At 40.0% G+C, this 15,345-nt stretch overlaps 1 protein-coding gene across 4 annotated transcripts in view; it reads left to right on the top strand.

Annotated features, from left to right (window-relative positions):
- Nucleotides 1–752: 752 nt before the first annotated feature.
- LOC120541788 overlaps nt 753–15,345 on the top strand; it is a 48,921-nt gene continuing 34,328 nt past the window's right edge. For 2 of the 4 annotated variants that reach the window (XR_005636073.1, XM_039773718.1), the window contains exons 1-2: nt 1,227–1,311; nt 1,427–1,753. Coding sequence is in view for 1 of the 4 variants with exons in the window: in XM_039773718.1 (XP_039629652.1) it covers nt 1,257–1,311; nt 1,427–1,753 (382 nt within the window). In the remaining 3 variants the exon portion in view is untranslated. Of the gene's footprint in view, nt 838–1,220; nt 1,312–1,426; nt 1,754–15,345 lie in introns of those variants that run through there. The other 2 variants (XR_005636075.1, XR_005636074.1) reach the window with 2 other exon arrangements.

Below are 15,345 nucleotides of genomic sequence, written 5' to 3'. Positions count from 1 at the left end.
GTGCATTGGTTAGTGGTGCTGCTTCGCGGATTTAACGATATGGGCTTGAATGCATAGCCTGCCTTTATAAACTTGCCAATATTCATTTCTGTGGACTGTAACTGTGTGAGGAAAACATCAGACAGTTCAGTGATTTGTCCTGTTTCCAGAAAATGATGTACAGTAGCACGTGATGGCATTTGGTGCTCATCTTAAAATATGCGGCGCACACGCAATATTGGCAGGTGCGACTTTAAAGAACCTGGTGCGCAGGCTATGGTAAGTGGTGGACACGAGATAGTAAGTTGAACGCACCAAATTGTTTCCCAGGAAGAAACAAAACACCATATCTCCTCAGGTGCTCCGTACGAGTGTGCAGACGAATACCTGTAAACTAAACCCTTACCCTCCCACAAGCCTACTCTTAACCATAGTGTAATGGGGTATGCGATGGGCATTTCGTGACTGACGTTCTGGGCATTACCTGACGTACGTATTGCATGCTGCTGTTAAACCCAACTCTAACCATCCCACACTCCTTTAATAAATAAAAGCCCATCCGTCTGTTTTTTTTTATTTTACCGCGCTACAAGCGCTGGAAGTGACGTCAAACTGAAGCGCCATGGCCTTGGTAAGGTCGTAATTAGGAAGCCCCGAAGCACACTTTTGTAATATTTTAATCTAAGTTTATCGCGTACGTACGTGAAAACATCTCGTACGTACGTGAAAGTATCTCGTACGTACGTGAAAACATCTCGTACGTACGTGAAAGTATCTTGTACGTACGAGATAAGGTTATCCCATAATTTTTTCACTGTGCGGTTCAGAGCTTCCGTAAGTTCATCTGTAATTCAAATGGTAAATATTATGCAGGCTTTTAACTATTTTTATGTCATCTATTTATGGTAACATAAACACACCCGATTTGCGCAGGTCTTTTTACTTTGGACAAGTGTTAAATGATAAACTATAACGCACTGGTTGGTTTAATTCTTGCTCTACATAGCACGTCCACTAATCATGTATTAATTCGATCCATTAAAATATTGTGCATTTCCTAAGTAGCGTTAAGATATATCTTTCGTTTAGCCCTAGCGAGTTTAACCATGTTTCTTCTCTGCAACCTAATTTACTAAGTAAATAACGTGTTCATACAAATAAAACGCCAATTTTGGAGATGATACGCCCTCTACTGTCCTTATGATATAACACACTCGTTCACTTACAGTTTATGAATCCGGAAATTAAGTTCTCGTTGCTTACTTATTCAGATAGAAATGGAGGTGCGCGCTGGAGTCGTTTTGGCTGCTCTCTCTCTGTCTTTGTTTTCGTGTAGGTAGCGCATTTTTAAGTTGTGACCTATGACTTTTTAACAGATTGATCATACAAATTATTTTTTTATGGTGATATTTTTAATTAGTTAATAACATTTATTTTTTCATTGCAGACTGCTCCGCCACTAGCCTCATATCTCCTCAGAACGTACTTAATGGGATAGTAGGTGGAGAAATCACATTTAATTTGCCAATTGATCCAGTTGATCAAACAGCGAATTCTGGAACCTGGGAATTTGGTTCGACAGTTGTTGTTATCTGGACGGGCTCAAATATGATTTATACAAAGGATTATAGAGGAAGAGTCGAGGTGTCACCTTCCACTGGCACTCTTAAGTTTAATAAGCTGTTTGCTACTGACTCGGGAGAATACACAGTGTTGATTACAACAGCTCCGTCTATGATCGATCTAAATGGAAGAGTTGAGTTAAAAGTGTATGGTGAGTAACTGTATGATAACAAATGATAGCAATGAACATAATGGGCCTGCACACTCTGACAGAATTTTTTTTCCTTTTATTGTACTTTGTAATACGTGGTGCATTAGAGCTAAAATTTCGTGTAACTGGGTAGGTTTCAATTCTTTTAGCCATTTCATTGTTCTAGTGCTGTCTAAAACATCTTTAAATGACTTACGTGTTGAACGAGCGAGTGAACAGTTACTGTTTTAGTGAATATTTAATATTGCTTTATTTTTTTGAATGCAGCACTAATCTCAGTACAGTGGACAGCCACAAGCCTCAGCTTTTTACTTGTAAATATATGGCATTCTGTCCCTGCACCTCTGACTCTTCAGTTGCCAATGAAGGACTAGCTTTCTCAGATAGCCTGTTAGTTGCCCATTCCCCACAAGAACTGAAAAAAAAATTCCCTCCTCCAAACCAGGGATAGCGTGTTTCCTCTAATGGTATGGAGGTCAAATATTAGTCTCTGAACAGTTATCTTTCTACAGGTGGTGGTCAATGAGGTGATCCTGTGGCCTCTTGCCAGCCTCCCATAGATTTCTGTCTGATCGAGTCAGGCAACCTGAGCAGGGCTGGATCAACCATTAAGCAAAATAAGAATATGCTTAGGGCATTAAAGGAAGGGGGCACCACAGAAATGTTCAATTGGCGGATTTACCAAAGACCATATGGTGCATGACTGCAAATGGTCCACACACACCAAAAAGATCCACCAAACTAAAAAAAAAAAAATCTGACTTCCTTCATCTTTCAGTGTACTGAATGCAGTGAAAGGCTTAGTGCAATTTTTCATATATGCTAAAAACAATAGCAAAAGTGAAGCAAAAGACCCTGAAAAACTATTTTGTGATAACATTAATGAATTCCTGCCAAATTCTAAAAACTACTTGAACCATAACATGGAGAGAGAAATGTATTTTTTCCAATTGTATATAATATAGGATAACACATTTCTATTGAATTATAAGAGGTGGATGTATGTAGTGAAGTAAACCAAAACAGATTTGTCTTGCACAATGTTAGCTCATTTGGTGTTACTAAAAATTAAGGTAAGGAGGCTGAGAGTAATTTTAAATCCAAGGTAAACAGAAACCATATAAGAATGTTAAGCCAAAATAGTCTGAAGGTAGTACATTTCTTATTTCATTAATTTATATATTTACTTAGGGTGGCACGGTGGCGCAGTGGTAGCGCTGCTGTCTCACAGGAGGCCTGGGTTTGCTTCCCGGGTCCTCCCTGCGTGGAGTTTGCATGTTCTCCCCGTGTCTGCATGGGTTTCCTCTGGGTGCTCCGGTTTCCTCCCACAGTCCAAAGACATGCAGGTTAGATGCATTGGCGATCCTAAACTGTCCCTAGTGTGTGCTTGGTGTGTGTGTGTGTGCCCTGCGGTGGGCTGGCTCCCTGCCCAGGGAGTTTGTTTCCTGCCTTGCACCTTGTGTTGGCTGGGATTGGCTCCAGCAGACTCCCGTGACCCTGTAGTTAGGATATAGCGGGTTGGAGAATGGATGGATGTATTTACTTATGTATTTACATTCATGTGAAAAAGTAAGTACACCTTATTGAAACTGTCAGTTCAATTGTAAAGTGAATTTAATTAATTTATTAAATCTGATTACATGTGAATTTTCCAAGCGGGCATGTTGCAACTAAGCTGTGGATGGTATTTACTTATTTATTTTTTCACAATTGTCTCTTTCCAGTATTTTGTATGTCAGATAACTGCTTTAAATTGTGTGCAACTTTATAATGGTTGGTATCCTTAGCTATGGCAAATTAATATTCTATATTGTTAAAGAGAAAGGAAGTTAGCAGTACTGTTTTCATGGTGAAACTATCGATAGTGTTCTAGCCAGAAGAAACATACTCCAAGAATCCTTTTCTTCACGGAATCAGAAGTTGCAAGTTTTAGCTGGTGCTGCCGATGGCACAGTTTCACAGTTTCGTGATACAAGGAAAATTGGTTTTTGGTCTGACATGAAGTTGCTTTAGTTAGGTTATTCACTGCATCCTGGTCCAGGATTCATCTGACAAAAGAATTAGTTGTGGATCCCAGTAGAGAGTTACACTTTGTACCACATCATTAGAGCATCAGTGAGGAATGCTAGTTTTGTTTCACTGGTTATATTACTTGATCTGACTTGAACTTAAACATAATACTGAAGGAGACACAGGAGCACCTTCATATTGTTTTTACTGAACAACATCATTTTTGTCTAACATTTACTGTCTTTTGAGTGAAACTGTATTTTATGTAATGCAGTTATGTCTGAAGGGTGCCAATGTCAATGTCAAGGATGCATTCCATAGTACTTCATGAACATGGCAAATATACCTGAAACTAAAACTTAGCAAACGCCATAAGAAAATGTTTCATAATTAATGAAATGTACACTATATTCTATTTTTTGGAACCTAAATTTAATGTGAATACTGTATATACTCTAATTAATGGATGACACGATAATGCAGTGGTTAGGATTTCATACCAAAGCCCTAAGGCTGTACGCTGTAGAAGGCAATGGATGAGGTGGCAGCGCCGTGAGGTGTCTGTGTGATGTTTGAGTTTTTTTCCTTTTAGTGTCAGCAATAGAGAAAACGTCCACTTAACGTTAACGATAGATAGATAGATACTTTATTAATCCCAAGGGGAAATTCACATAATCCAGCAGCAGCATACTGATACAAAAAACAATATTAAATTAAAGAGTAATAAAAAATGCATGTAAAAGCAGACAATAACTTTGAATAATGTTAGCATTTACTCCCCTGGGTGGAACTGAAGAGTCGCATAGTGTGGGGGAGGAACGATCTCCTCAGTTTGTCAGTGGAGCAGGACGGTGACAGCAGTCTGTCCCTGAAGCTGCTCCTCTATCTGGAGATGATCCTGTTCAGTGGATGTAGTGGATTCTCCATGATTGACAGTAGCTCGTCGCTCTGCCACAGATGTCAAACTGTCTAGCTCCATGCGTACAATACAGCCTGCCTTCCTCACCAGTTTGTCCAGGAGTGAGGCATCCCTCTTCTTTATGCTGCCTCCCCAGCACACCACCGCGTAGAAGAGGGCGCTCGCCACAACCTTCTGATAGAACATCTGCAGCATCTTATTGTAGATGTTGAAAGACGCAAGCCTTCTAAAGAAGTATAGTCGACTCTGTCCTTTCTTACACAGAGCATCAGTATTTGCAGTTACTGTCAATTAACAATTAACAGCTAACTGCCGTTAACAGTAATGTCATATTATCCTAGAAATTTAGTCTTTAATCACTATTGTTATCTATTTTATGTGCACAAATGTCTTCTTTTATTTTAGTTTATTGCCATAATAAGAACTAGTACATGGAAGTTGATCTGGAAAATATCAGATACCAGAATGGAACAGAAGGACACCAGTACACATAATTCAATGACAATAAGTACTGTCAGGACTGGTGCCAGAGTAAAATCTGTGGAGATGGACCTGAAGAGGAACTGGCCTTTTTTAGATAGAGAGATACAATACTGGTTTAAACTGAACCATTGCAAATATTCAACTGGGACAATGAAGTAACAATGACTACTCACTACTAAGATTGGCATTTAAAAATTATATATTTTTTTAGTTAATTGATATTTCGTTATCCTATTTATAACCTCTCCTAAATAGATAAATAAACAACAAAAACAACTAATACGGTTGTATTCTTGAATTCCTCCAACATACACCTGCCTTAACAGATTAATCAATCCTCAGGTCAGTGTGCTTATAAATGTCAATGTAAGACAAATATGCTACACATGGAAAACACACAATTATTATAATTGGGATGTCATGAGTTGACTCTTTGATTAGTCATGATTTGACTCAAATTTTCTTCAGGCTCCTATTTGGTTGTTAGGGGTGACATCAGGTGTCAGGGATATTGCAGCGTCACAAGGCAATCGGCAAAGAGGTCAGCCACTTGGACATACTGATTGTCAAAGCAAGTAGTCATTAAAAAGACCCAGCATTCTGCTTGTTCATTTGAAATGCTTTTTGGTTTCAAAATCTTTTCTGCCTCTGGCTTCGAGTTATGTCTCTCATTGTGGCCAAGTGATGTGCACTATTCTGGTTTTCAAACTCCTCACTCATCTTTCATTATGATTTTTTTGTCTTATGTTCTAGGCTTAGTTTATGAGATTCTCGCTCAACTGATTATGACTATAGTTTGCTTTACCCGACTTCAATGAATCTCCTGATTCTATTAATAAACACAACTGCTGAAAAGTGCCCTCAGTATAGTATATAGGGTGGAATTCCCAGTAAATTAGGGATCTTTCATATTTTTTAAAGAGAGAGATTATGAGACCAAGTATATTATTGCACTGTCAAACCCTAACTCTAAATGCCTGTCTAAAAAGGGAATATTTATTGAAAAGAAGTTTGAATCGAGGCATCTGTAAATCAATTAGAATTATATTGCCGTCACATTCCTGAAGTTGCGATAAAGGCCCTTTGAATAAACATTGATGCATCAAGAGGTTGATACATCCTAATAGACAGTTTTGTTACATCAAAACGCTAACTTATTAGAACATTAGAACAATCTAGGCGAGAACAGGCCATTCAGCCCAACAAAGCTCACCAGTCTTATCCACTTATTTCTTCCAAAAAAACATCAAGTCGAGTTTTGAAAGTCCCTAAGTCTCTACCACACTACTTGGTAGCTTATTCCAAGTATCTATTGTTCTTTGTGTAAAGAAAAACTTCCTAATATTTGTATGAAATTTACCCTTAACAAGTTTTCATCTGTGTCCCCGTGTTCTTAATGAACTAATTTTAAAATAAGTTTCAATCCGCTGTACTAATTCCTTTCATAATTTTAAACACTTCAAACATGTCACCTCTTAATTTTCTTTTGCTTAAAGTGAAAAGGCTCAGCTCCTTTAAAGTTTCGTCATAATTCAATCCCTGTAGCCCTGGAATCAGCCTAGTCGCTCTTCTCTGGACCTTTTCTAGCGCTGCTATGTCCTTTTTGTAGCCTGGAGATCAAAACTGCAAACAGTACTCCAGATGAGGCCTCACCAGTGCATTATAAAGCTTAAGCATAACCTCCTGTGACTTGTACTCCACACATCGTGTTATATAACCTAACATTCTGTTTGCCTTCTTAATGGCTTCTGAACATTGTCGGGAAGTCGATAGCTTAGAGTCCACTATGACTCCTAAATCCTTCTCATAAGGTATACTCTCGATTTTCCAACCGCCCATTGTGTATTCAAGCCTAACACTTTTACTTCCTATGTGTAATACTTTACATTTACTGACATTAAATTTCATCTGCCACAAATCTGCCCAAGCCTGTATGCTATCCAAGTCCTTCTGTAATGGCACAACGGATTCCAAATTATCAGCTAATCCACCTATCTTGGTATCATCTCCAAACTTTACCAGCTTGTTACTTATATTTCTACCTAAATGGCGCCTGACCCGGCACAGACCACGCAGAGGCAACGTGTACAAAAACACACAGGTTTTATTTTCTTCAGCCATGGGCACACGCCTTCCCTCTGTCCCACAGGCCCAACACAGTCCCAAACACAGTTCCAAAGCACAAACTCACAATTCTCCACCACTCCTCCCAGGCAAGCTTCGTCTCCTTCTTCCTCCCAACTCTGACTCCCCGAGTGGTGGTGGCTGGGCCCTTTTATAGCCCACCCGGAAGCGTTCCAGGTGATTAACCACCTGGTCCCGATTGCACCTCCGGGTGGGGCTGAAAGCTCGTCCAGCCGGGCTGTGGGAAGCAGGCAGCTCCCCCTAGCGGCCACGCTGGGCCCCAACCAAACTGTGGAGGACTCCATCTCCCATGGAGCCCTGCGGGCGGTTGGGGAGTCACCGTCAGCCAGGAAGGCTGCCACCAAGCTTCCCGGGGGAGGTATTGGACTGCCCATGGCGGCTCCCCCGTAACATAAGTAGCAGGGGCGTCCCTGCCGGGCATGGGACCCGGCTGTCCTTCACAATATATATATTAAAAGTAGTAGCAGCCCTAGCACTGACCCCTGTGGAACACCACTCTTAACATCGGCCAATTCTGATATGGTTCCTTGCACTGTCACTCTAATGTGGCACCTTATCAAATGCTTTCTGAAAGTCAAGATAAATAATATAATCTCCACTTTGATCATATGCTTTTGTTGCTTCCTCATAGAATTCCAGCATGTTAGTAAAACACGACTTCCCTCTTCTGAACCCATTCTGACTGTTCAGAACAACTCCTGCACTTACCATGTGCTGCTCAATCTTATCCTTAATAATTCCTTCCAGTAATTTTCCTGTCATGCATATAAAGCTTACTGGTCTATAGTTGCTTGGATCTGCCCTGTCACTCTTTTTATATAATGGGATGATATTTTTGTCATTTTCCAGTCCTTCGGAATCTCTCCAGTGCGTAATGACTTCCTAAAATTATGTGTCAAGGGTTTATATATGTACTCACTAGCCTTCTTAAGACCTTGAGGGTAAATATTATCTGCTCCTGGTGATTTGTTTGATTTCAGCCTATTTAATCTGAGCAGTACTTCTCCCTCAATTTCCAAATCCTTCAGTTCCTCCTCAGTAGTCCAATTTATTGCTGGAAGGTTATCCACTTTCTCACTTGTGAATACCTCAGAAAAATGCAAGTTTAGGGCCTCCGCTATTTCACTGTCCGTATCTTTTAATTCCCCTTTACTATTTCTGATGCACTTTACCTTCTCATTGACTGTTCTTTTACTACTAAAATAGTGAAAGAATCTCTTGGGGTCTTATTTCACCTTATCTGCTATATTCCTCTCCAACTGTCTTTTAGCCTCCCTGATATCCTACTTAATGGTTGCCCTCATGTTCTCATAGGCTCTACGATTCACTTTGGAGCCATCAGTCTTATATGCCTTATAAAGCTGTTTTTTTAACTTTTCAGCTTCTTTTTTTAACTCTTTATTAATCCACCGTGGAGTTTTTTTTAAATTTCCTATTAATTCCAAATGTAGGTATGTACCTGTGCTGCATTACATGTAAAACATTTTTAAACCTGTTCCACTGCTCCTCGACTGTCTCCACACTTAAAAGCTTATCCCAGTCTATCTTCCTTAGACTTTGCCACATCAGCTCAAAATTTGCCATACCAGTTAAACTTTTTAGTCTTTGTATCTGCACTCTTGAAAAATACTGAGTATTGTATTATATTATGGTCACTTGACCCTAGTGGTTCAATCACCTCTACACCCTCAATTCTATCTTGATTATTACAAAATACTAAATCCAGTCTAGCTTCACCCTGTGTTGGTGCTTTAACATACTGTGTTAAAAACAGCCACCGATTACTTCTAAAGTTAAAATTTGGATAATTAAAGTCCCCCTTGACTATAATATCTTCCTGTAAACTTTCTTTTTTAATATTGAATGAATGAATTCCTATCCTTACTGGACTGTTTCGACTTGACACAACATGTTGATTTTTCCACTATCTGTTGCCAACATTTACAGCACTGATTTGGGACTCTCTGACCATAAAGCAGTACTTTCACTGTCTCATTACCTCTCCCTCCTCTTACCTGTAAATGAGAAATTTCTTACAAAAACTTTAAACACTAGATAATCTTACTGACCACTATAACACAGCCCTTCATTCAGCATTAGATAAAACTGCTCCTTTAAAACATAAGGAGGTTTCCTTTAAACGTTCAGCTCCATGGTATAATTCAGATCTACGATCTATGAAAGCAGCTGGCTGATGCCTTGAGAGAATGTCACATAAGTCTGGCCTGACCGTGCACATCCAGGCTTTCTCTGACCACCAAAGAGCTTACAGAGAAGCACTAACTGCTGCCAAGAACACCCATTATGGCAGAATAATAGAAAGTGGCCATGATAACCCAAGGGTTTTGTTCTCTGTAGTTAATAAACTACTTGAACCTTCATCTGGCCCAACTACCTCTTCTACTTAAGTCTGTGAGAAATTCCTCCACTTAAAGATCTAAATAATTCAACTAACATAAATACATCATCTGTTTATATCTTTCCCTGTTTTCCCACTCCATCCAGCTCCTTCTCTAAGTTCTCACCAGTCACATCTGCTTTAGTTAATGACCTGCTTTGTAAGATGAGGCCTACTACTTGTGTACTGGACCCCAACACAGACTACTTAAACCCTGCCTTCATGCCATAATCCTAACCATTACAACAATAATAAACTCATTCCTTGATACTGGCTTTGTGTCGCTCACTTTTAAAATCGCTTCTGTAACCCCCATGTTAAAAAAGTCTGGCCTTGATGCTAACAATCTTAACAATTTTTGGCCTTTTTCCCACTTACCTTTTCTGTCAAAAGTTCTTGAGCATGTTGTAGCTTCCCAACTCACCAACTACTTAATTTCTAATAATTTGATGGAACCCTTTCAGTCTGGTTTCAGGGCACAGCACAGCTGTGAAACTGCTCTGCTACGGGTAACCAATGATTTGCTTATGGCAGCAGACTCTGGACAAACCAGCATATTAATTCTGTTAGACCTCAGTGCAGCATTTGACACTGTCAGACATGACATTCTACTGTCCAGAATGGAGAACATGCTGGGTATCTCTGGCACTGCCCTCCAGTGGTTCAAGTCCTATCTGACTGATAGACAAGAGTTTGTTAGTCTTGACAACACCAGCTCAGTGCCATTCACACAAGGAGTTCCTCGGGGCTCTGTTCTCGGTCCCCTGCTTTTCTGTATTTATATGCTTCCCCTTGGCCATATTATTCATAGCTTTGGACTGGGTTATCATTTTTATGCAGATGATACTCAACTCTATTTCAATGTTAAAAGTGGAACTTCATCAGAGCTTTCTCAGCTCACAACCTGCCTCAGTGAAATTAAAACCTGGATGGAGCAGAACTCTTTAAATTTAAATTGCAACAAAACTGAGCTCCTGCAAATTGAGGCTAAAGTGCAACTTAATAAAATGAGCTCCTTCCCAGTCCATCTTGGCGGTGATCTCATCAGACCTGTCTCTACTGCAAAGAATCTTGGTGTCATTTTTGATTCCTCCCTTTCTTATTCCACCCACATTAAGAAACTTTCTTACTTTCACCTCCATAACATATCAGGTGTTCGCTTCTTCCTCTCCTTTTCTAACGCTGAGAAACTTGTCCATGCTTTTATCACATCCTGTTTCGATTATTGTAATTCCCTACTGGCAGGTGCCCCTTCTAATCTTATATCACAGCTCCAGCTTATTCAAAACTTGGCTGCAAGAGTCCTTACTCGAACCAGCAGCAGCGAGCACATCACACCCATCCTGCTTCACCTTCACTGGCTCCCTGTGTCTTACAGAATTGAATATAAAATTCTACTAATAACCTACAAATCCTTAAACGACCTTGAACCAAACTACATCAGAGACCTTCTCCATCACCATGTGCCTGTCTGCCAACTAAGGTCCTCTGATTCTGGCAATCTTATTGTGTCCCACACTAATCTACACTCCATGGGTGGCAGGGCCTTCAGCTGTATAGTGCCCAGACTCTGGAATGACCTACCGAAATTAATCAGATCAGCTGACTCCATGAATTCTTTTAAAAAACAACTCAAAACTCATCTGTTCAGGAAGGCTTTTAGCTGTACCTGACTTTATTTCCCTTCTTTCAGTTTACCTCTACAGTATGTCAAGACACTCATGTAACCTGTATGTGTGTGTGCTAGATCATCAGTTATGTTGTCTGTTAGGCATTTTTCTCTGAATTTACTATCTTACTCTTCTTTATTTGTCTATATGGTGTGGAGACTGGCCCGGACACAGACAGGCAGACACGTTCATTTTAAACAAGTGCACCACAAACCCCACAAGTCCCCAAAGTCCTGGCCACACAATGCCTTTCTTCAGACCGCCTCCTTCTCTCCTCTCCAGCTCAGTCCTCTCCGCTCCTGACTCTTGCCCTTCTCTGAAGGGAGGCGGCCCTGGACACCACTCCGGGTGTCCCCTCTCTTCTTCCCCCCAGCACTTCCGGGTGTGTCGGAAGTGCTGAGGTCCAGGGCTCCAAAGGCATGGGGGCACCCCCTGGCGGTGACCACGGGCCCCTACAGGGTGGAGCTTCAAAGCTCTGTACCTGTGGCCCCCAAAGGAACCAGGGTGGTCGCTCCCACATGGTCTAGGGAAGGCGTAAGCCTTCCTCCGGTCTTGCTAGGCGTCCCAGCCGGGTCGCCACCCCAGCCAACTCCAACACTGGTTTAATACAATGCTATATAATGTTTACCCTGCTGTTCTTTATTAAACTCTGTGAAGTGCCTTGAGCATGGGAAAGGCACTATATAAATAAAATGTATTATTATTATCATTATATTACTAAAAAATGTGTGTTGAAATTACTGTCTGAATGTAGTGGTCTGTAACACACTTCTAAAATAAGACCTCTTTCCCTAATGCTTTCCAGGTGAAGCCACATGTCCTCACTAAGATGAGGCTCATCTTCCAACTGAAGAAGACTTGCATTTAAATTCTGTTTGACATAAACAGCAACTGCACCTCCTTTTCTGTTCTGTCTATCCTTCTTAAAAATGTGTATCCCTGTATGTTACATTCTTTGTTACTTAGCCAGGTTTCTGTTATTGCTAGAATACTATAATTATGCTCTGCTACATACAGCACCAACTCACCTTATTTTTGATACTTCTAGCATTAAGGCAAACCATTTTTAATGTGTTAGTCCTTCAACATTTAAATGCTGGGTTAGAATTTACATTACTACGTATTTTTATTTCTACACCGTTTTTTGTTCCTCCATGTATAGTTATATGAATCCCTGTGCTAGACAAGATAAGTGTGGGTGATGAGGGCAATGAAGCTGCACCTCGTATCCTAATACTTTTGATACTTCCACGAGCACTTTCCCAGTTAAATGAGTCCCCTGAACAGAGTCAACTGAGTCTGGCTTACATCATCTTGGAATTATTTCTCTGGCAGCAGTTTTAGCTGTATACGACCCTGTACCCTTTTTAAGAGGAAAAGCTTCCACTGATCTGGAAACCTTATCTACACACCTGATTTTCCCTCACACTGGTAGTGTGATATAATCAATTTGTAAATGTCTAAATGGCCCTGTAGGAGCAAGAGTCCTCCTCAGTATTTTTGTTTAAGGGGTGTTAACTTGTTGATATGCCACATAATTGACTACCACAGCAATTCAGAAAGCTTTAATGCAGTTTCCCATCATACCTGTGCATAAGATTACACATCTTTGTAACACGTTGATGGTCTTCTCTGTAGAACTGTTCAGATAGCCAAGGTATTAAAGATTTCCTGGTGACAAGCTGCAATCCTTTTCTCCAAAGACCATCTGTACCTAACTTTAGTTGCATTTTCATTCCAAATTTATGTTTCTTCAAAAGGTGTTTTATTTTGCAACATTATTAAATCATTGGGTTCTTTCACTAAATTTGAAATTTGGGAATAGCTAAGAGTAAATGGAAATAGCATTTCTACCTGTTTTGCAGCTGCATCCACAAACTAAATACCTTTACTTACTACAGTATGGCAGAGGTTTTACAATGTGCCTTACAACTAGTTACTGATACTTCTGAAAGGAGAGTTGAAGCATCCATTAATTCTTTCATTAACCGATTGTGCCTAATTTGAGTCCCTAAAGCTGTCTGTTTCTTAATAGGCCCAAAGTCATGTGTTTACTCCAAAGGCATGCTTAAGAGTCAATGTAAATATTAATGTATTTACCCATTGCCAGTTCACAGGCTTTTTTTGTAAGCTGCCAGTACAGCCTGCTGTGTAGAAGTTCCAGGGCTTGATACTCCCTGACTCTACTTAATAGTCATTGGTTATTGCCCATCCAAACTTTCATTCACCATTCTGTACATATGGTACAAACAAATTCTAAATCAGAATTAGGCAATGTGGTGTCTGGGATGTCCTATATTAGATTCACCATTTCAATAATGGTGAAACTCCCATTATTTTTCCCTATCTGTCAAAATAACACGAGCTAGATTATTCAGTGGGTCTTTTTTAACTTCAGTATTTGGGTTTTCCAGAATATTTAGCTATACTTGACAGAGTTACACCATCCTCTCTTTTCAAAGATAGTAAGGTACATAAAGAATAGGGGCATCATAAAACTAGCGTTTTATCCAACATCAAAGGTGAAACTGCTTGTATTGTCAATACTACAGCTTGTTCAGCTCTTAAACAAGGTCATCCATCCTAAAGCCACTACATCGAATTTAGGTTAATAATAACCTAATGATCTTTGATGATCTCCCTATTCTCCCATCAGGACGTCTTTCATAAATCCATCCTTTTCAACTACCCAGAGGGTGAATGTTTTTTTAATGTCCATAATTCGCTAAGCAGGTGCTGAAACAAGTTCCTTTTTAAGATTGCCATATGTGTGTAACTGTTCAAAAGAAAATGTAGTTGTTTGTTTAGAATCAGGATTACCCTTTAACTTGTAAGTCAGTAAATGTGTTTTCTTGGTATAGTCCTCAATCCACATTCTATTAAAGTTCAACAATCCTAAAAAGGACCATGATTCCCGAATTGTCTGAGATACACAAACTACCACAATTGCTTATCTCCTGTCCATCATAACTTCAAACTTACTATGTGAAATCACTCTGCCTAAATAAACAACTTCTGCGTTACATAATTGTACCTTATGTAAGCTAGTTGTATGTCCTATGTTTTGTAGATGTAGTAACCACTTTCTAAACAAAGAATATGATCTGCAATGGTCACAGATGCTACATTCTTGATTCTACAGTCTCTTGACCAGTGCCCAGGCTTGCCACAAGTTTTGTATTTACCTGAACTGTTTCTTTCATTACTAATTCCCATTTTGCAAGTGGAATAACCTCACCTGACATGCGGTTTCAATCCTACAAACTTCTTCCACTAGCTCTCCCAAAGCGATACTTCAAGCCTCTCATCTTGTAAAGTAATTCTCACTAGTTCACTAATAGATATTTTTAACCCTTGTAATAAATGCTACATTTAAAGGTTGTTCTTTATGTGACCACAGGTCATCTTCTTCTAAATTATCATCAACCACCCCATAATGTTCCACCTATATACTTAAAAATCTAACAGCAAATTTCAAAACACTTTCACTATTCACTATATCCACTAATCTTTGTCCATGCCATACCTGTACCCTAATTTTGTAAAATTATTGAATATATCCTTTCCCAACAAACATCCATATATTTCACTGATGCTTCAATACCATCCATCCATTATCCAAGTACAGGGTCACGGGGGTCTGCTAGAGCCAATCCCAGCCAACAGGAATCCCAGGAAACATACCCTGGGCAGGGCGCCAGGCAAACACACACACACCCATACACCAGGGACAATTTAGGATCACCAATGCACCTAACCTGCATGTCTTTGGACTGTGGGAGGAAACCGGACCACCCGAAGGAAACTCACACAGACATGGAGAGAACATGCAAACTCCACAGAAGCGAACCCGGGTCTACTAACCGCAAGGTAGCAGCTCAACTACTGCGCTACCATGCCGCCCATGCTTTAATACTCATCAACAAACACACTGCGCCAGAGGGATTGTTTTTTTATCCTGTGACTC

The sequence above is a fragment of the Polypterus senegalus genome, chromosome 12, assembly GCF_016835505.1.
Source record: "Polypterus senegalus isolate Bchr_013 chromosome 12, ASM1683550v1, whole genome shotgun sequence".
NCBI lineage: Eukaryota > Metazoa > Chordata > Cladistia > Polypteriformes > Polypteridae > Polypterus > Polypterus senegalus.
Note: the sequence above shows the minus strand (reverse complement) of the source record. Positions and strands in the feature narration are given on the sequence as shown.